This window comes from Amblyomma maculatum, chromosome 10 (assembly GCF_055883805.1).
Source record: "Amblyomma maculatum isolate TAMU_Amacu chromosome 10, ASM5588380v1, whole genome shotgun sequence".
Taxonomy (NCBI): domain Eukaryota; kingdom Metazoa; phylum Arthropoda; class Arachnida; order Ixodida; family Ixodidae; genus Amblyomma; species Amblyomma maculatum.
In genome coordinates this window covers 20,288,985-20,310,717 of record NC_139353.1, presented here as the reverse complement: position 1 = coordinate 20,310,717, position 21,733 = coordinate 20,288,985, and the positions used below count along the sequence as shown (strand labels likewise).

Sequence of the window (21,733 nt, the reverse complement as noted above, 5' to 3'; positions counted from 1 at the left end):
CTGGATTTACATGACATGAAAGATTCACTCGACATGACAAAGATACGACGCTCCAGCTGGATTTACTGTGGCTGCTATGGGCGGATATAAGCGCTGACCCCCCGTCATTAGCGGCCAACATCGAACTCTCTGCCTCGCGGCCCAGCAACCCTTGCTTGCAACTTTAGTCCAGTTTTGGTGGCTGCGTTTCGCCCCCGTCAAAATGCAAGATTGAAATAGATAATGTTTTCATTGACGGTCATGTTTCAGGTAAAAGTCGGCGAAAAGAACCAGAAACGGCGCATTTCCAGAACGTAGTGCGGTTTTAGCGCAAAATTAAGTGCGTGAGTGTGCGCTCGTCTCAAAAGCGTTGGTCTTGTGGGTAATCACAAGCCTTGTCTAGAAAAACATCTCACCATGTTGTGGAAAAGAAGAGTCGCCTTTTGCACGTTAGGTGGCTTGTTGTTCCAGTGCTTTGGATGCTGAAAAAAAAAAAGAGGGGGAGGGGGGTTACCAGCGGAAGACCATGCGTAAACGGCATGGACACTGAAGCTTTGTCCGAGCGGCCTATCTCAGCGCGCTCTACTTCCACGTCACACTGACATCACCTAACGTGACCTTGACCTTGACAGTGGCCACAGGCTACTTGGTGGCCTACGTGACTATGCTCCAAAATCACGTGGCGACCACCATGTCTCGTGAAATTGACAGTGGTCACGGGCGACTTGGTGGCCTACGTGACTATGCCCCAGTCACATGGCGACCGCCAGGTCACGTGACCTTGACCTTGACAGTGATCACGGGCCACTTGGTAGCCTACGTGACATGCCCCAGTCCCATGGCGACCACCAGGTTTAACACAGAAGTTGTACCTCTATATCTCCCTCAAGGTGAAAACTGTGCATACCTGACGGCACCTCACGTGACCTTGACTTTGACCGTGGTCACAGGAAACTTGATGGCCTACATGAATATGCCCCAAAGTCAGATGGCGACCACCAGGTTTAATACAGATGTTTGACTTCTAAATCTCCCTGAAGGTGAAAAGCGTGCATACCCGACGGCTCGAACTACCTGGCGTATTGAAGTTTTCGCTTCAGAAACAGGTCTACATGTTTTCCACCCTTTGGCGGACGTTGACAATCGCCGAAACAATAGACGCATAGTGCATTTCCATCTTATTTCCTCTGGCCGCATGCCTTTGAGCTGAAAACTATGTCCTTAAATCTGGAATACCAACTAGCCCAACAACTAACTCAACTGAAGTACATTTTCCTAAAATATGTTCCTGACAGTAAAAGAAAAGCATTGAGAACGTACTGTGCCGTTTGGTTAAATGTATACTTCTAAACCTTTAAAGCATTTTTGGGTCATATTCACAAAGCGACAGACATCAGCGAGTGCGTAGCGCAGGCATCACAAATGGCACAAGCTTTTGTAGTCAAGAATGCGGTAAAAATCTGTAAAATGTCCTTAAAAATAATGTTACAAGTACCTGCGCTGCCGTTGACATTCAACAGGCGAGAAACTAATGCTATTAGCAAGTTCAGTATACTTTTTAGTCAGTCGAATAGGTGATTATTTTTCTGTCTACTGGCTATCTTTCGAATGTTAACCTAGCATATAATGTAGACGAATGCCTTTTTGCAGTTACTTTTGCTCCAACAATCGTGAAAACACAAACCATTTCTGAAGCACCCCCTTACGGCTCACTGCACGCTATGCAGTGAGAAACAAAAAATGACAACCAGCTCAAGGCTTTCAAGCACAATTTCTTGCTGCTTGCACATTTTGCTTTTTCGTGTGCGTCGTCAACATCACTTTGTGCTTCCCATAAAACTACTGTTGACTTTGTACCAAATTTAGAGGGCCGAATTTTATGACCGAGCCAAAAGGGCTGTATTCCCTACCACTCACCGTACCCTGCAAAGATGACCCTTTGATTATTCTCGGATGTTCGCTAGATTTGTCGGAGCCTGATTCCCCGAGTCGCGATGAACTGTTTAACAACAAGCGGGGCTAATGGCCATTTTATGCAAAAGTACCTCCCATATTCACGAGCTGTTGTGGCTTGTGTTTTCACTCGGTGGCCACAAAAAGCGATGTCTTAAGGTCATCTTATATAAGAGCATCTCCTCTATTCGCGCAATGCAGAAGAAACGTTTAGTGCTTGGCGCCACGGTGGCGGCGCAGAGGCAGCGACTTACGCTGATGGAACAGACGTGCAGGCTCTTGAACTTAACGTTCTTCTCAAGGCACAAGTTGTGGCCGATGCCGTAGAAGACCTTGTGCTTGTACGGAGGGAGCAGCTTTCCGTTGACGCTCATCTGGAAGTCCTGCTCGGCCACCGATATGTCCACGACAAACGGCTGGCCCGGCTCGAAGGGCACGTCCTGGTCCACCTGGTCCTCGAGCCAGACACCCTCCTGCTTGGTGCGCCGCACTAGCTGGCGCTGCTCCGCAAACTGCGCCACCACACCCAGCAGGACGTCGTCGTGGACGTCGTGGGAACGCAAAATGTTGATCATCGTCCTGCGGCCATGATAATCTGGCATGTATATCTGCGTTATGTTTAGCAGTGCACAGGCTAACTATCGTTTCTTCCTTGGTTCTGCGTTACGCTGGTAGCAACGCGACGTACAAAACTAGGTGAAAAAAAAAAACGAGACAAATACTTGAGCTCTACCTGAAGCTATGATCAGATAGCGAGCAGTAGTCCTCTGGGATTTTTCTCCACAGAGAACGACACGAAGACAAGCAGTCTGTACTGCGCAAGAAGCCTGCGAGCTCAGAACGCTGAAGCTGAAAAGGAATATTCTACCCGCATACAGATTCCGCAATGATATTTGTGGTAGGCGTAGCCTACATACATCAGACTGCAGAAGTTTACCGGTGGCAACCCTGTACCGACACCACTATACTACGTCACGCAATTAGAGCATATAAAATGACAACAGGCACATTGCTACTCGCTTAATTACTGCTTTTTAGGTAGAACCTCTCTAATTACACCTATACTCATAAGCATAGACTCAATATAATTACAGGATAGACTTAACTTCGCTTAAAAGCTTGATGGCGAACGTCTTTCCTCCTCCTTTCCTTCTGCCTCTTCTCTTCTATCTCTATATTTCGTGTTTGTGTACTTGTTATAATTTCATTTATTTCTTTTTTTTTTTTTTTTTTTTTTTTGTTGTCTGCGACGTCGGCATCTCAGGCCTCCTCTCCTTCGCATGCAAGACTGAACTGACTTACAAGCGACTTTACGGGGCTTTTGATAGGAACTAGACCTAGCTAATCGAATGAGAAAATTATGTTGACGTCGGAACGTATTGTGACGTCCTAACCGGAGAAATTATGTCGACGTAGGAACCTATTGCGACGTCTGGCGGCCACATCTCGCGAACAAATCTCGCGGAATCTTGCGGACATATCTGGCAGACACGACATTTTTACCATAAGCTTAGAAAGAGTTTCGCGTTAATAAACCACAATCTTTTTACGCGAAGGACCAGCTTAATTACTGTGATAGCAAGTGTATAATTACCACATACTCATGGGCTTAGACTCAAAATATGGCTTTACTTGAAAGGCCACGTAACGTACCTGTAAACCCCTGCTTGCAAATCTGCCATAAAAAAGCATACTTTTGTTGTCAAGCCTTTGCCAGCTGCTCAGAAACGGCGCTGTGGCACTCAAGCTTCTGCCACTGGCATGCGTCAAAAGATGCCTGCGGCAAAAGCTGCCTGCCACCTACCACGCTTGACCATCAGTAAAATGTAGAGATGGAAATATTATCTTGCCACTTGCATAGGAGAGGCAAGAGAGATGAAAGTGTTCGATATAACGAATGCTTGAATAAAGCGATAGACTCACGTATATTGGAAAAAAAAATAAATATAAGAAAAAACTGCCGAAAGCCGAAAGTTGAAAAACGCATCATCCACCACCAAAGGATTTATATGAATCTCTTGCAGGATGGAAGTGCCGTAAGGCGAGAGAGGTGCAAAGAGCGAAGGCGAAAAAAAGAAAGAAAAAAAAATATGCGAAGGCTTGTGGGCACATATGCAAATAAAGATACTTCATATTTTTATCTAAAAATCTTTCCACAGTTTCAGTCATCGCACTTTCTAAAAACATGCCAACACATTGCTGGCTCGTTGCACGAATCAAAATCGCTCTATGATTTTTTTTTTTTTCGCTGGACATGGTTTGGACTGAAATTTCTCCATGTATCGGAAAAGTTTCGCCTTAGGTTATGTGTCGTGTTTTGCACCACGTTCATGGCGGTTTCGAGATGATGTTTGCCTTAGTTTGCCGATAAAAAAAGACGAAATCATACTTGCTCAAAATAGACGGTGCACGAAAATTGGAGCAAATACCTCACTAACGGTAACTATTTTCAGATTTAGATTTTCCCGTCAGTTTTCACTTGATATTCATTTCTTATTCCTACCTGTCAGAAAGTCCAAACAGTTTTTCTGTGAGAAGAGCCATGGAGACACTAGCAAATATCCTAAAAACTCTCCACCATTCCCACTTTCCCCATCCTTCCAGATGTCGTTCATAAATTCTCCTTGCGCCGCGCGAACAAAGGAAAAATACCTACACCAATGTCATCATTGTTCGGTGCTGACTCCTTGATTGCCTGTATTTGCGCCAGCTGTGAATCCCATTTCTGCCTACAAATGTCGAAATCTCGGCCCCTCGAGTGCATTTTATTTCTTGGTAACCAGACTTAAAATCAACAGATGGAACTGAGTCTTCTTAGTCTCTAAATTATTTGGCCCCTCGAGTGCATTTTATTTCTTGGTAACCAGACTTAAAATCAACAGATGGAACTGAGTCTTCTTAGTCTCTAAATTATTTGGCCCCTCGAGTGCATTTTATTTCTTGGTAACCAGACTTAAAATCAACAGATGGAACTGAGTCTTCTTACAGTCTCTAAATTATTTCGAGCAGTCGCTGCAACTAACCTGTAAAGCCTGCCACATTTAAGAGCTACGGGCATTTTTAAACAGGCGTCTTCTTTTAAACTTGCACCAAAAACCTCAGCAAACAAGGATTTTCGCACATCTCCTCCATCAGAATGCGGAGGCATATCGCCTTTGCATTGAACCTACGGCCTGTGGTAACCCCGAAATACTGCGCAGCAACCTCGGTATTCAAAAATCGCTTGGAAATGAGTTCGGAGTATCCAAGTGAACCGATGAAATTGCGAATTCTGTCAGAAACGGGCCACGAGTGGGCCTGCAAGTCTGGGAAAAAGCCCACCCGTCATCTCCGACCCGTGTAACCCACGCTGCTGCTGGATTATCTCCGTGCGCTGTTAGCACTCAATGTATGAGCTCTTCGCAAAGCGCACGCTGGAAGATGTCAACACGTCTGGCCGTTCCCATCGGCTTCCACAGCTGTGCTAGTGCTAAATTAAACATTGGAGAACGCGAATCTTTTTGTGCATTGTAAACAGTGCCTGTATACACTACATTATGTACATCCTGCGAGGAACTCTGGGTTCTAGTTTTCAATCTACAGAACCGGGAAATGTTCCATTAGTAGCTGTCGTTGTGAAAAATAAAGTAAAGGAAGGATGGTTGGAACTGCACGCATCGTGGGCGCTCACTTGTCGGCATCGGGCGGAATGGTGCCTTCCAGGGTAAACTGGTAGCCGGCAGACATTTTGTGTCCCAAGGTCACGTGGAAGTGGTCAGGCTGCGAGGAAGAGGAAATTTACCGAGGTTGAAAGTGTCACGAAAGTAAAGAAGAGATTATGTGAGAAGCCGTCGCAAAGCGTATTCTCCTTTTGATGATCAAACATTGAACTACACAAAAAATAATCCCGTAGTTCAATGTAGTTGATGATCAAACATTGATGATCAAACATTGTTTGATGATCAAACATTGAACTACACAAAAAATAATCCCGTAGTTTTTGTGTAGTTCAATGATGTAAATAAAGATTGTTATAAGTTTATTTTGTCAAACGAAGTATAAAACGAAGCATAACGGAGTAATCAAGCCCCAGACTGACAGGACTAAACTTGCAGACTGCTTCCAAAATGTTAGACTGAATCAATTATTACTAAGTTGTATATATTTTTTTCCGCAAGTATAGTACAATGTGGTACTTCAAGTCTGTCAGTCGTTCTATGTGATCAGTCCTGGATAGGATTTTTCACTAATCGATAAAAAACTTATCAGATTTTTCGAGACTCCTTAACAACACAGGTCATTGCAGAGTATACTTGTTCATGTCTCTCTTGGTCTGCCGTTCTGTGTTAGCGCTGTTCCAATGTACTTATCAGCCAAGTCGTCCAGCTGCGCGACTTACCATGGGTTTGAAAAGCAACAATAATTTTGAAACTCTTCTCTATACTCGCACATCCAGAAACGCACCTCTGTCAGCGTCCGCCTGTACTATATGCCCATAAACAATGCAAATGGCATTGCCCTCTGTGTAGCATGTGGTATGGCTACAAGGTTCAACCAAGGTCATCTTGGCACAAATGACCTCGTTGCCTTAGCACAAACATGTCAAGATGCCCTATGCACATGACTTGTAGCTATCATGTTGGTATATATGACTGTTGTAAACGCGACCTTTAAAGGTTACATTATGCCACGCCGAAGTTTATCCCGTAGAAGGTCGCGCACAGCGACACCAGACAGACTGTTGTGTCTACTTCGCAGAGTTTAAGTGAGTGTACGCATCGATTGTCGGTTGCAAGTTTTCTTGTCATCAGCGATGTTTCAGACCTTACGCCGATCACCGCGTGGTATTCATCTGCAAGCGCTAAATAATTTATGATTATTTTCTCACGTGCTTCCGTTTTAGGTTCGACAGGTAAGCAATGGCTATATGGCATGAAAAACTAGTATATAACTCACGCAAATGAGGAAGAAATATGCAATATAATCATGCCTTTTCCACTCATTCTTATTCTGGCTCTTGAGCTATCTTCTTTAAGACGGTATGAATTAAAACGACGAAACAGCAATTCTACAACCTTCAGTATGTCTCACGTCATCTACAGTGATCTTTGATGTCATAGTTACTTCTTTGCTGTGCAAACCAAGACAGATGGAAGAAATTTCTTTTATATTTAGCGGTCATTAGTCAGTACTGAGCGGAAATTCATGTGGTATAATATCTTCTGCGTGGGCAAACATTTTGTTGTGATACGCCTTTGAGGTCAATGCGTAAGAATGTGACAAAGTCCACTCCGCTCACCCAAGTTTTCTTGAACACGCTGATCGAGCCGGTGAAAAAGTCCCCGTGCAGAGAAAAGTACATGACTTTGTCCAGGGGAAAGCCGTCACGTGGAGGAAAGGTGAGAACCCGTTCGTTCATAATAACCTGCAGTGAAGGAACACAAAATATTCTCATAGACGTTTTCACAAATAACTCTAAAGTGACCGCTATATTGAAGACAATTTAGGGAAGTACCCACTGGTGTCTGTGCTTAGAAATGTAGGGCGTTGACGTAAGAGCACCCTCCCCACTATGCCTACTACCCAAATGCCAAAATCCCAGATGGTCATGTAAAACTCCGTAGAGCTTCTCTCGAGTGTATTGAGAACCGGCTTAGAAGTCAAATTGCAGTAAATTCATTCATCATACACAGATTTACCCACAAAGCAAAAAAGAGCATTGTGCGAAAGAAAAAATATTCAAAATTTATGGAGTTTCTATAAGTACAATTTCCATCGCGAATTTAAATATATAGAATCAACCTGCAGCTCTCTCCTATGTTCAATTTTCTCTATAGCCTCGGTAGATGCCCTGAACGTAAAATGGCATCCAAGCAGTAAATTACAGAGAGAAAACTCTGTTTGGAAGCAAGAATTTTTAACTTCCACTGGAGGAAGAGAGGAAGGAATTTGTATCGCACATTGCATCATAGTTGAAAGACCTGGAATCACGACGGTTTGCCCAATGGCGCAAAAGCTGCGCAGGTGTTAAATAATTTACTTGCTTCCTTCAATGCTTGTCCTAAAGTGTACCTTGTAGATGCATATGGAATGCATGGCTTAGTAATGTGCAGTCTTGATCTAAACTCCTGGGGCCAGAGGATTTTCGTCTCAGCCGCAAAATGGAGACGTGACGCTACAATTAAAGGATGCTACGAAATGATTTCCTATCGCAGCAAGAAACTCAAGAAACTGTCTCATAACATTTCAACGCCCATTAATTTTTAATGGCACCGTGACGGTTTCATTTTGTTTCCGAAACGAACATCCTTTGGCTTCGGGACTTTTTACCAAGGCTTTACATATTTGTTAGTGCTCGCAAAGAGGCACTCTCAAGTACGCAACTTATGTAATGCCCTCGGGCCCTTAAGGGAAAAAATAAATGAAATGAAATGATCCCTTGAAGTAGTGGGTGCAAACATTCAACTCTACTTTCAGCTTTTGTAGGCGCGTATGCCAGGCACGTAGCTGAAATAATTTCTCATGATATGCAAAAGGTACATTCATGTAAAATGTGGGGAAGGGGGCTGCATGCATAACAAGAGCACTGTCTTGAGAATTATCCCACTTCCCCCCGTTTTTTTTCGATAGAATACGGGCATAACTATAACTGGCATTCGTTGTATGCGTATATATATATATATATATATATATATATATATATATATATATATATATATATACCGTACTCAATACTTAGCACCGGTTCCTAACAGAACAAACAAGCAACAAAACTCATGATCAGGATAGCCCTTCATGATGCGATTTATCGGTCAATGAAAACGTGCCATCTTCTGATGTCTGATGCAAATACCTAATACATGTCCTGTGAAGAACCAAGTGATTACAGACATAATATGCCCGGGATATATATATATATATATATATATATATATATATATATATATATATATATATATATATATATATATATATATATATATATATATATATATATATATCCCGGTTGGTTCTTCACAGGACATGTATTAGGTATTTGCATCAGACATCAGAAGATGGCACGTTTTCATTGACCGATAAATCGCATCATGAAGGGCTATCCTGATCATGAGTTTTGTTGCTTGTTTGTTCTGTTAGGAACCGGTGCTAAGTAGTGAGTACGGTATTAACTTCGAATCACTTCTAGTGAGTTCAACACACGGCGAAAAAAACTTCGTGTTAGTCGTGCAGTACGGGCTAGAGAGCGCACATGCAAGGATGCGGCCGGTTAGTCAGGGCCCTACCTAGTGAAGTTCTAGCACAGAACGCAGGTTAAGGTTGCGTTAGGGACAGTGAATGCGCAATAAAATTATTGTTGTCCAATTGCACCTCACCCCGCTCACAACCCCGACGCAGCGAGAACCCTTATCAATCGCCTTATTTAAAAACAAAAATAACGTTGACTTGGACAGTTTCAGCATCCATGGAGTTCTTATGTTGTGCGCTGCTCCTGCAAGCGCGGTGGTTCATTTTTAACCATCCATTTCGGTTTATTTGAATTTAGTTCTTTCGCGGTCATTACATTCAGCAGACTGCACTAATGACAACGCTGCACGAGATTAAATCAATACGGATATTCGCGCACAGGCTTCAGACGCAATAGCTTAGCGAATCAATCACTGACTGCAAGTTTTCTGTTTCTAGCCCCAAAAAGAACGCGTAGCCACAGTGAAGCTTCAAATATTGTATTAAGACCCTATAAGGCTAATCAACTATCGCAGGGGCACGCTGGTTTGTAAAACACAAACTCATAACCGCTTTCGCCCTCAGCTCATTAAACTACGAAACTGCTTTCCATCGAACTAATTAAGCTACGAACATTCAGTATTTACTCGTGCAAGCCGCATGGATTTATAGTTTTCATTTGCTGGTTAGCTGCTACTTTAGCAGACAACATAAGGTGACCATGGTTGCCTGGTAACGCTGCCAAGCATAGCGCATACTTCCTTCCTCTCTCTCTTTCTCTGCCCCGCTTATTCCTTTTCCCCACTTCTCATACGTACCCTGAAACAAGGCGGCGCTGCTGCCGCTAATGGTTTTCGGCTGCCGAATTATCAATAGCTCCGACATAATCGTCGTACATTTCCGCGAATTGATCGCGTCCTGTTCCCCAATCCTGGCATTCGCATTTTTAGAGCCGCTCTTTTTCCGTTCGTTATCCCTTTTTCGGCTTTTATCGACCCGCTCGAAATGAGTGCTTTCTATAGCGACAAAATTAAAAACAAAAACCATAAAAGCGGACAAGAAGAGACTACATCAATGTATAACCGTTATCAAGCTTTCTTTTTGTCACTGGGCAGAATGTTGGAAGCAAAATGTCGCCTGAGAGAGGACGTTTGAAGGAAAAGAGGTATTGAGAAGGCGAATTCCAGAGGAAAGAGGGGCCGAAAGGCACAGCACAGACGACGGTCGCCATATTGCTTAACAAATCGTGCCTGACAAAATGAAATCCCTTCCGAGTCATTAACCGAACTCTCTGGTGTGCACTGATTGCAAAGGATGCTGAGGAGAGCAGGGGGGGGGGGGAGGGGGGAGGGGTTGTAGTTCAGCCGGGTTTGGCGCAGGTTATTTCTGGAATGGTATGCAGTCCTTGGCTTCGCAAGGGCACTTGCATTCCGTGAAAATGTCGTTCAATCGTTCATAGCCTCTTATTGCATTGTCCGCTTCGCCTGGTCCTGCCAGTGACGTCACTGCAACTGGGTTATGTCTGAGATCACCGTTAGCATCGCGATAATCGGCCCTTGCCTATTTCTTGCTTCCATTTGTCACGTGACATCATTATAATCACTGAAAAGAGATCGGAACCAGTTGCGCAGTTATATTAAAGCACTACCGCAGTGCGAGCAATAAAGCCCAGAAAGGTTTAGCATTATATAAGGGCCAATTAAATATACTTTCTGTAGAGAAAAAAAAAAGTGTGTGTGTGGGGGGGGGGGGGGGGGGGGGGGGGGGGCGTACGTTCAGTGAAGAATCCCTTTATGTACGGTGCATTCAGGAAGAAACACACTATTACACTACCATCGTTTTTCTATACCTAAGGGTTATAGGGAGTATGCACCTACGTCACAGTAGCGGCCATTTTGTGATGCATGAAGCGCGGCGAAAGGCTCCCACATACCTAATCGGCTAATTGTTATCTCTTGCGACTTGCACTAATGAAGCTGTTCTCTGCATCACAAAGTGGCGCCCATAGCGTAACTTGAATACATTTTTATAGTTTGTTTCACAAGCAGCTATTTGCAATCGTATGCTAGGTAATGTTGGCCTGGGCCAATCAGGATGGCACCTACTACATGATTGCGTTCATACGCTGCTGTCCACCGCGGTGCAAGAATGTGCTAGGAGGGTAATCATGTGCGCGTCATCCTTACTGGCACAAGTTGCCCTTACCTTTCATAGTCTTGCGGTCAGCTTGCGAAGCTACCTGCCAGGTGCAACTACAGCTGGTCTTGTTTCGTGGTTCAAAACGCTCGAAGCACGTAATGTCCAGGGAAAGTTTTAAACAGCCTTCGAAAATTTTGATTCAGATTTAATGAGGCCAATACGTTCTTTTGGCGACTTAGCTGTGCTATACTCTGAGTGCTGCAGCGTTGGAAGCTTTGTCGTTACCGTACTATAAAATTCCAATAATCGGTATACCGCAAAAGCCCTCATGAACTGCATGTGGAGGGAGGAAGTTTCTTAACAAAACATACAACTATGAGCGTAAAGAGAAACATTCTCGTGCTTGTTTTTAACAAAGAAAAAGCAATGATGCAAAGCGTCAGTGAGCTTGACATAATCAAGGCTTTTTTTAGAAATACCAATTTCCCGAGCAAAAGCAAGTAATTTGTTACAGAATGTTTCAAAACAAACAATATTCGAACTGCGGCGAATCTGAAGAGAAAAAGAATTATATCTAGCAAATATTTCATGAAATTTATTAAGAATTTCACCCTTATAGCAGGATTATGCCATCGTTATTTACAGCTAAAGGTTCATTTCAGTCACAATCTGTAGCAAGGTACAGAAATTTCAGCTAATATTTATGCTATTAACAATATATTACTGAATCAGGTTTGATTTGATTTACACCGTTTAACGTCCCAAAGCAACTAAGGGAATGAGAGACGTCATAGTGAAGGGCTACAGAAACTCTGACCATCTGTGGATCTTTAACTGAAATTGCACATTACGCAGACGCCTTGCTTTCTACCTCCAGATAACAGCCTATGCCGATGGATCTTGAAAGGCTGGAGGAGAATGCCAGAGGGGTTTTAGACTAAGAAGCCCTACTGGGAGAGTTTTTACATTATTTTAAATGGTGTTCCCTCTCTCTCTACCGAGTAAGAGTATTGCCTCATAAATATGAAGCGTTAGCTAATGTGTATAATGCGCATAAATGACGTAAGAGCTTGGGTTGGCTCACATGGATTTCTAGTTGACAGTTGAGAAACCATGTTTACGATTCAGCCCTTGTCTTTGAGTTCTTTTAATTGGAATTATCTGCGTCTCCAGTCAACAAAAGAATACCGAGTTCTCGTCAGCTCGCGTTCTTTCAAAACACGATCGAAATCAGACCGAGTACGCACAACCTCATAACGCGCCCTTGCAATCGACAGAACGAGTGATGATGCAACAAACGCCTTTCATGCCACAGGGTGAAGCAGAACAAGAAAAAAAGGCTTCGCTTTAGCCGTCATCGATTCATGCGGACGGACGGCCGCTATATAGTAGCTTCATTCTGCCCGCAGACTGATGTGCCCCCACTCAGCAACACTGTTCATCTTCCTCGCCCTCTTTCCTTTTCTGCCTTGACTTTCCTGCGTGAACTGTGCTCCGGGCGCTTGATTTATCACCCGAATGCTTCCTGTTTACGTCCAGTTCCCTTTCTGCTGATTGCGCCGAGCTTAATGCCTTGTTTCCTGCTTGCTGCTTATGACCTCCCTTTGCAGTGTTCGCTTGGGGTTGCCTGAATCTTGGCGCTCTTTGTCCCTATAGTTTCGTATTAGCTTTGTTGCTGCACTGCAGACGCCGCCAGTATTGTTCGACAGAGCAGTGCCTGCTGCCCGCAGTGTTATATAAATGTGTGCAGTGCTAGCAAAGCTAATACTATTGTCCACTAATTCGGGCTGGGGGAGACCGGAGGGTTGTGGAGGTGTTTTACAGATATGTAAACAGGAACGCTGCGCGGTTTTGGGCGGCACTAGTTCCCCTTACCCTTATCGAACACGTCATTGTATGAGAAAGCTCCGAAGCCATTCTGCAACGTTTTGGTTTAGAAAAAAGAGTTGCCTTTTCACATCCTCTCATCCGTGAGGAAGTCGAGCACACAATACAGCAGAAAGATTCAGCTCAGCGTGGCAATAATTACTCCTTTGCGGCGCTGGAAGTCGTATTCAGTGCTCCAGAGAACGAGTTGCAGGCTATTTCCCTGAACGCTGGTGCTGGCATAATTGCATATTATGCAAAATATGCGTCGTTATTTTGGTCGGGTTAAGCGTGACATCAGAGAAGACATTAACTTTGTTTTTTGATCACCCGTCTAATCGCGCACATGTATAGCGAACCGTAATAGATAAAAGGAACTCTTCACGATTGGCACGTACTGACTGACTGACCAATCAACAACATAAACTACGCAGCAGTAGATGCGATGGTTGTTCGTGATTTGTTCTATAAAGCAGCTTGGAAACTTGACTGCTTACGAGAGTGAAATTCGCCTATATCACCCATTGCATTGCACCGTTTTTGTAAGGCTAGTGCACAGCAAGCGGATGTTTCACCGCGAGCCTGCCACTAACTGGACACAGCGGATGCGGTTTTTATGGCGCCATGCCAGACCCGTTCTGGTTTGTTGCAGGTGGTGGCAAACAATGGAGCTGTCACTATTCACACAGACGCGACGTAGTACAAATCTCTGCGATCTATGAAATAGTCTGGTAAGTTGAAAGGAGCTTCGAACTGCGGTGTTATTACTGCAACAAAGCCGCGGTTTGTGAAAATGTGGTGTAGGGAAGCAGATGCGTAAATGAATGTGGCAGAGTACTCGGGCATTGATTGCGCACGTGCACACATTTTTACTGTCTTGAAAATCAAAATTATAGAGCATTTGACTGATTCAAATTTTGTTGATTTAATAATTGATTCAGGGCCCCAAATTTCTACTGTCTTTAAATATCAATCGAGAATGTGCGAGATAGATATATTGATCGACCGACCGACCGACCGACCGACCGACCGACCGACCGACCGACCGACCAACCGATTTCAACGGGATTTTTCGTACGTGCTGCGAGCTGACGATCAATCACAGACCTTAAATCGTTAGAGTTTTAGTCAATACCCTGCCGCATCGGGTCATAATTGGACAAGGGCAAGATGCCCACTCTAAACCTTCATTAGAAAAGCGCCGGTTAACATTGGCCGATTCGTTAGGTGCCAGAACAGCATCGGTGCCGATGTTGCGGGCCCCAGCCCGATCTTAATTAAGAAGTAAGTGATGCTTCCATTTCAACCATTTGTTCAGAACTTCGCAGTGGATCACGGCACTCAAACTTCGATATGTCAGAGCCGTTTGCACGCTTTAATGCATTAAACTAGTATATAGTTATGCCTGGTAAAAGAATATTGTCATTTCCCGCGGCCACTTTCTCGGGATTAATAATAGAGGCTGGTGCCGCCTAGGAGGCGGGAAGCCAGTTACTGGTGGCGCCTTTGATTTTTTTATCTGCACCACATTTGTGATCATAAACAGCCTTGGACAGCTAGGCTGGTAGCCACGAGTGACTCGATAGCCAGCTAATTCCGAGCCACACTGGGAAATTGTGATGCACAGATCCTTTGGGAAGTAAGTGACCATCACCTTGGCGCTTCCGTCGCCGTAAGCCTTGACGCGGCAGCAGAGGGCGCTGCCGGCCGCCATCGGGACGTCCGAGTTGGCCACATCCTCGCTAGCCTTGTTCTCGTACGTTTTCAGCACCACGTTGGGCGTTGGTTGCAAAGAGGCATATATGAGCAACGACACCCTCTCCAGCGTTTTTCCCTCTCGGAACTTTATCTCCAGGCTGCGGAGACAAAGAAAGCGGGAAGATATTGCACGTGGGAATTAAAAAATGCAGGGGGGGGGGGGGGGGAGGCACGGAAGACAACGCCTTATAATTTTAAATACTTGTTACACATCGATACTATGGCTTCTTCCGACTAAGTTAATTTATTTCCGGCAGCAAACGGTCATTACGCACGAAGTCGGATTTACTCACTCATTTTCCCGCCAGTCGTTTAAATATGTGAATTCTGAGCAGAAAGGCATTTAAGATTCACCGTTTGTGAAAAAATGGCGCTGCAGTGTAGCCTGAGTAATCCGTTCACAAAAAAGTTCTTTTCTTTATAAGGTGGGGGGGGGGGGGGGGGCAGACGGTTATTCAGCATTTCATTAAAGGTGGTGAAGGGTGGCTGTTCCTGGCCCTGCGGGTCTGGGGCGGTAGGGTCGGCGCCGCTTTCGGCGGGGGCTGGCCAGCCGAAAAGTTTTTATCTGCTGTAGGCCGTCATTGCACCCGCCACCGCTTAGATGGACGACAGCTGTTGCGGCGCGCGTTTCTCTCTCCCTCTTCTTTTTCTTTCTTCTCTACATTCGCTCTTCTGTTCTTGTTGTTGTTGTTGCTGTAGGAAGGAGGAAAAGAAAATGCGCGGGCCTGCTACTGGCTCTGTAGCTGAGCCACCTCCGCTGCCTCGATTGATTGATTTATAAGAAGGGAAAGGCGCGGTAACTGTCTCACTTGTTTTCGGTGGACACCTCAACGGCGCCGTAAGGGAAGGGAGGAAGGTTGGAGTGAAAGTGGAAACAGAGAAAGAGGAGCCGTAGTGGAGGGTTACGGAGTAATTTCGACCACCTGGGGATCTTTAACGAGATGGCACAGCACACGGATGCCTCTTCGTTTCGCCTCCATTGAAACGCAGCCGCTGAGGTCAGGTTCGATCCCGGGTACTCTGGCACAGTAGTCGGGCGTCTTACCACTGCACCATCCCGGCGGGGCTCTGCTGCCTCTGATTCATTTATAGGAAGGGAAAGGTGCGGTAACTAGTCTCACTTGTTTTCTGTGGACGCCGCAACCGCGCCGTAAGGGAAGGGAGGAAGGTGGGAATGAAAGTGGAAAGAGAGAAAGAGGAGCCGTAGTGGAGGGCTACAGAGTAATTTCGACCATCTGGAGATCTTTAACGTGCGCTGACAACGCACAGCACACAGATGCCTCTTCGTTTCGCCTCCACCGAAACGCAGCCGCCGAGGTCGGGTTCGAACCCAGGTACTCCGCCACAGTAGTCGGGCGTCTTACCACTGCACCACCCCGGCCTCGTGCGGACAGAAGAGAGAAACTAGAGAGGAAAGAAAGAGAAGAGGGACAGAAAGACATGCGCCGCAACAGCCGTCGTCCACCACCTAACTGGTGGCGTGTGCAATGACGGCCTACAACAGATAAAAATTCGGTGGCTGGCTAGCCCCCGCCGCGAGCGGCGTTGACCTACCATTCCCAGCCCCGTAGGGCCAGGAACAGCCACCCTTCACCCATCATTCGACGACATAGTGACGCTATGCGATTGCTTTTAAATGCATAACAGTGAAAAATCTGGCTTGTTTTTCTTTCTGTTTGATCCTCACAAAGCATGAACCATGCTTTATGACGACACTCACGTCTGAGCCTGGGGCGCCAGTAGACCGAAGATAAACACCTCCGTATCCTCAGTCATGTTGCCCGGGATGAGGAAGTGTTCAGGAGTCACCTAAGAGATGAGTAAGTAAATGATCAGCTACTTAACACTCGTTTGCGAAATGAAAAAAATTGGTCTGGCTTAGCTTATGGTTAAGCCTAGGATGCGAAGCAAACCAGCCTAAAAAATAAACATTACCTGGCTATACCTGGTTAGCTATTCATAGACAAGACATTACCCCTCTCCCTGGCCGACATCTCGCTGCTCAACTGACTCAAGGAGTGCGTTATACAATTGCGTGACGTCAGTATCTCCTAGTGGTAGGAGCGGGAGTTAGGCCGCCGGCGGAGGCTGCGCGTCCGCAAGCGAGCGCACGAGTTGAGCCCCAGCTTTCACAGCTGTTGTGACGTCATATCACGTGGTGCGCCGATGTAGGTCAAGTGGTAGCTACGCGGCCGCGCGCGGCGCAGCAAGGAAGAGCTCGGTTGTGCGGCTAGTATGCTTCGCATAAAATTCCCTGCAGCGTCCAGGCTGTGCGAACAAGCAACTAGGAAAAGAGCCTATCGTGTACTAACCGGAACGCGGTAGTGGATGCCGTCGGCTTGTCGAACCTTGTTAAGCATCTGCACCGCGTCCATCGAAGGAGTCTGATTACTTGCCAGTAGACCTGTCAGACCATGGGACAAAAAATAAACAAAAATAAACCACCATTAGCATAGCAAAAAAAAAATATTTTTAGCCGCACCAGATGTTTTCTGCTATCACGCCAGCGAAGGGAAGGTGTGTACGCTATTCACTGTTTGGTGCTTCACGCCGAAGTTACCTGCGTCTGATTTTCCCTTGTACTTCTCAGATTTATAAACCTTTTTTTGTTGTAAATGTTTAGTCTTCCGGGTAAGAGCAGCATATGTATCGGCCAATGCCCGTCCTACACACACGCTGCCTTAGGTTTAATGGCACTATGACTCTTGGAAACGTAGAGCCTAAACTTTAATAGGTTCTCCTGCACTCGCCAATTATCGTGATGGTGAGGACGACAGGAAGTAGCGTGGACATATACGAGAATCATGAATTTCGTTTACCGATATTAACTCGTTCAGTACGAATCGTTATTGCCGCGATTTAAATTAATTGAAATATTCTGTTTCAATTTATATCTGAGCTTTAACTGTGACTACACACTAATGCGTTAACACATAATCCAGCGTCCTCCCAAAGCATCAGTGGGAGCGTAACCTGCTGCTTCTGAAGTAGTATAGAGGTATCTCATGCAACGAAAATAAATTATTAATTACTTATCTAGTCCAGATTACATAAATAGTGTGTCATTTTAAGAAAGCTTTGGCTAGGATAAGGACTTAAATCGTGGGCGAATTGTCTGTTCTGTGGGGTACTCAATAAATGACATTAGCTTGTTTCATGTGACATAACTAGAAGGGCCTAAAACTAGGGGAACGAGAAACGTCGTTTTTATGCCCATTTGGCTCGAGTAAGACCCCGAGGCATTGTTGCGTTACCTCAAGCGCGTGGTCACAGATTAATCGAAAAAATTCATATTCTAATTTATGAATACTTTACTAACCAGAGTCAGCGAACACAAATATCTTGGCTTGATACGCACAACCTAAGATGGGACTCGCACGTAAATACCGTAACAGCAGCTGCTACACGAAAGTTATTTTTTCTTAGATGTCTCCGAGATGCACAACCCGAAACTAAAATGCTAGCTTACAATACCTTCATAAGATTAATAGTCGAATATGCTAACGTCGTATGGTTCCCGGCAACTAAACAAAACATAAAAAAAAACCAGAAGGAATACAACGGAAGGCGATAAGGTACATCTTTAACAAATATAAAATGACTGACTCGCCAACTCACCTGCTTAAGAAAGCCGGCATGCTGAGTTTGGAAATACGCGCAGTACTAGCACACTTTAAATTTCTGTATCATTCGTGCATAACCACTTTAATATAGATACATCAAAGTACATCGTCATCCAAGATACAAGACTCACACGCTATAAACACTCTTTGACTATAAATGAATTTTCTTGCCATTGGGACAGTTTCAAAAACTCATTTTTTCCCCTTGCAATTAGAGAGTGGAACACCTTGAAACCATCAACAACACAAAGTTCAACACTGGATGAATTTGTAAAGCTAGTGGAGGATCATTTACACACAAATTCATGAATGTTCATCCGAACAGTTTCCTTGTCAGCATACATTGATAACTTGCAAATTGTACTAATCCCATAGTTATTATTTCCATTGTGTGACCATTCATATACCTTTTTATTTATTTTTACATGTATCAACAGTTCACTGTAGTTTTTACTGTACACTGAACATTGTCTTGCTTCGTTTATTTCTGACTACAATCTTTCTTTCATTTTAAATTATTGTCCCTGTCGTTGAACATGTTCCAAATATTGTCTGACTTTATGTATGCGTTTTGTGCCCTGCCTGTAACGATCCCGCCCGGGATTGACAGTATTCCTAAACAAATAAATAAAAATAAATAAAAAAACTACAAAAAAAAGAAAAAACTTGCCACGAATGTCACATTAAAAAGGAAGTTTAAAAATCACGTCATAGTAAAGCGAAAATTCACTGCTTCATCTTAGTCTTATAACATAACATTATCTTTGACTGTGGGACACCTAATGTTAGATCAAGTTTAAAGGAGCAAAAGGATTCGGTGGTATATATTTCAATTGATCTAATCGCTTGAACGTACGGAAAACACAAGGAAGTGAAAAGGGAGTTGCGTGGCTCCTCGTGCACTCCCTATTATGGTTAAGATATGTGACTCTAGCCCTGGTGCATATTTCAATCACTAAATATGCTTAATGTTACTGCCGTTAACGTGTGCATATTCCAGTCTTAAATCGCATTAAAATGGCGCAATGGACCCCTTGCAAAAATCGTTAAGTAGGCTTTCCCACGCTGCTTCTTTCCCCAAACATGGCGTCACTGGCCGCCAGAAAAACGGCGATATAGACCTGAAATCGCATGTTGCTTCTACACAGATGCATGTAGTGGTAATAGAGCAATTATGCGGATATGTTCTGATGCATAAATGATATGAATTATGGCCATAATATAATGTTTCAATACATTGCTGTTCCTCCATTAGAGGGGAATGCAGCATAGAGGTGAAGCTGACTTAACATTTATGAAAGGGGTCTATTGGCATTGCAAGGAGGCTTTTATCTGCCCCAACTGAAGGTTAGCAATTAGAGGACAAAGAAACCTCGGTTAATGTCTTAGTAAAAGCCACAACTTAGCACGGCTTGAACTGAGAATCTCATTTTCGACTGCTGGTATTTCGTATTTATGGTGAAAATCTACTCGAGATTGGATGGAGAGAATTTCCTGTCCCTGCAAGTGAGTGTGCTATAGGAGGCAGTACTCCCTTTTTACTCCCTTATAAGGACATTCTCAATGATAATGTAATGTAAAAATAGGTCCATCTACTAATTTCAGTGATGACGGCGTAAATTGGCCGTGCTACGACAATAATTCTATCATATTATGTATCGCGTTTACAATGTTACGAACTTAGCAGACGGGATTCTCCTCGGATAAAATCCATCATATATATGTTCGTGGTATATTAGCTATAAACCAATTACTTTTTGCTTCGCTTGTTCAAGGGTATACGTTCCTCTGTAAATTTCATGTATTGCTTAAGTGTTCGCAGTTTTTTTAGTGCATGGTCAGAACTTAACGCAAACGTCACGGTAATTCAAGCAAGTTAATTTTTGATCTCCCTCTCAATTCATTGCTTAGTCAACAGGGACCACATATGACTCTCCTATGGACAACTTACGCGAAAGTCTGAATGTACAAATGAAGCGGCCATTGCCAATTGGAGAGAATCCATAATATAGCCTTGCTGAGTGAGCATTACGTATGAAAACAACGGACTTCTTTCGTCCTGTCAAGCAGCTGAAAAAAAAAAAAAAAAACTAATCTGTATCGGCAACGAATGTTTCGAAAGCAAGATACGACACGCTTGAAGTGGAATGGCGATAAAATGACATCTTCATTGAGATGTTCCAGCAATTAACAGTTTTTATCACTCAGCCTTGAAATGTCAGTGGATGTGTAAAAATGCGGATGATTTTGGCAAACTTTTCAGCAGTGCACGTAGAAGGTTCTTTAACTGGGGTCAGTGCACTAAACCTTGTGCACCGTTCAAATGCTACATTGTACGTTCTAGTGCTGGGCATTTAAAATTCGCAATAACCGGAATTGCGCCGCAGCTAAAATTCGGCGTCATTTTCGGTCCAACAAACGACAAAATTTAGCGCTTTTAGCCTTCCCTTGATGTAAGAACTCCAATAAAGTATGATACCCTTGTCTTTAATAACACCGCATGGAAGGTGAGGAAGCTGTTACGCATTTCCAGTTCTTATATCCTCGTCCGAAGCTATCCACCTTGAGTGATCATGTTAGCGCTGCTTTCACTTCCTCCACGACCTGTACCCCTCCGTGATACTCACTTTCAGTGCTGGCTTTCCTTGGCGTACCCGTGTCTGGAGGTGGCTGCTCCGAAGGGGGAGGCTGCTCCGAAGGGGGAGTCTGCACCGGAGGGGGTTGCTGTTCTCCACTTGGTGGCATATCTTCCTTAGGGGTGTGGGTACCACTACCCGTCGATGGAGGTATCTCTGCTGCCGTCGCGCCTTCCTCGGCCATGGTGGTGCCGCTTTACACGAGCTGCTAAAAGCACCTGCGAGAGAGGTCAATACCAATAAGCCAAATGGTAGCACCAACGCATTCACCGGGTTGCACTAAATGATGCGCCACACGAGTCTCCGAAGTATTCTTTGAGTTGCACTATGGCGCACCAGACAGTCTTCAAGTACTCCTTGGGTTGCAAGTATGGCGCATCAGACGAGTCTTCAAGCATTCATCTGGTTGCATTACGGCGCACCAGACTTCTCTCATACCCGACCAAACAGCGTGGACTATTTTGGTTTGTGTGTGCCGCCGTGACCCACTCCACTGTGTGAGAACGCGAGTGATGACGAAAAGAAACTTCTCCCAGAGTGTTCTGCCTATTTCACGGCGAACGACAGTAATAGCTG

The 21,733-nt window shown here is 44.4% G+C and overlaps 1 protein-coding gene across 1 annotated transcript in view; it reads right to left on the bottom strand.

Moving 5' to 3' along the window:
* Positions 1-21,370, bottom strand: part of LOC146175771 (galectin-8-like) — a 28,380-nt gene extending 7,010 nt beyond the window's left edge. Inside the window, exons 1-8 of the mRNA XM_084580870.1 lie at positions 21,149-21,370; positions 17,211-17,302; positions 16,619-16,707; positions 14,795-14,996; positions 7,211-7,336; positions 5,603-5,691; positions 2,187-2,511; positions 396-461 (exon numbers count right to left, since the gene is read on the bottom strand). Of these exons, the coding sequence (XP_084436996.1) occupies positions 396-461; positions 2,187-2,511; positions 5,603-5,691; positions 7,211-7,336; positions 14,795-14,996; positions 16,619-16,707; positions 17,211-17,302; positions 21,149-21,341 (1,182 nt within the window). The 5' untranslated portion in view covers positions 21,342-21,370. The remainder of the gene's footprint in view (positions 1-395; positions 462-2,186; positions 2,512-5,602; positions 5,692-7,210; positions 7,337-14,794; positions 14,997-16,618; positions 16,708-17,210; positions 17,303-21,148) is intronic.
* Between the last annotated feature and the right edge of the window lie 363 nt (positions 21,371-21,733).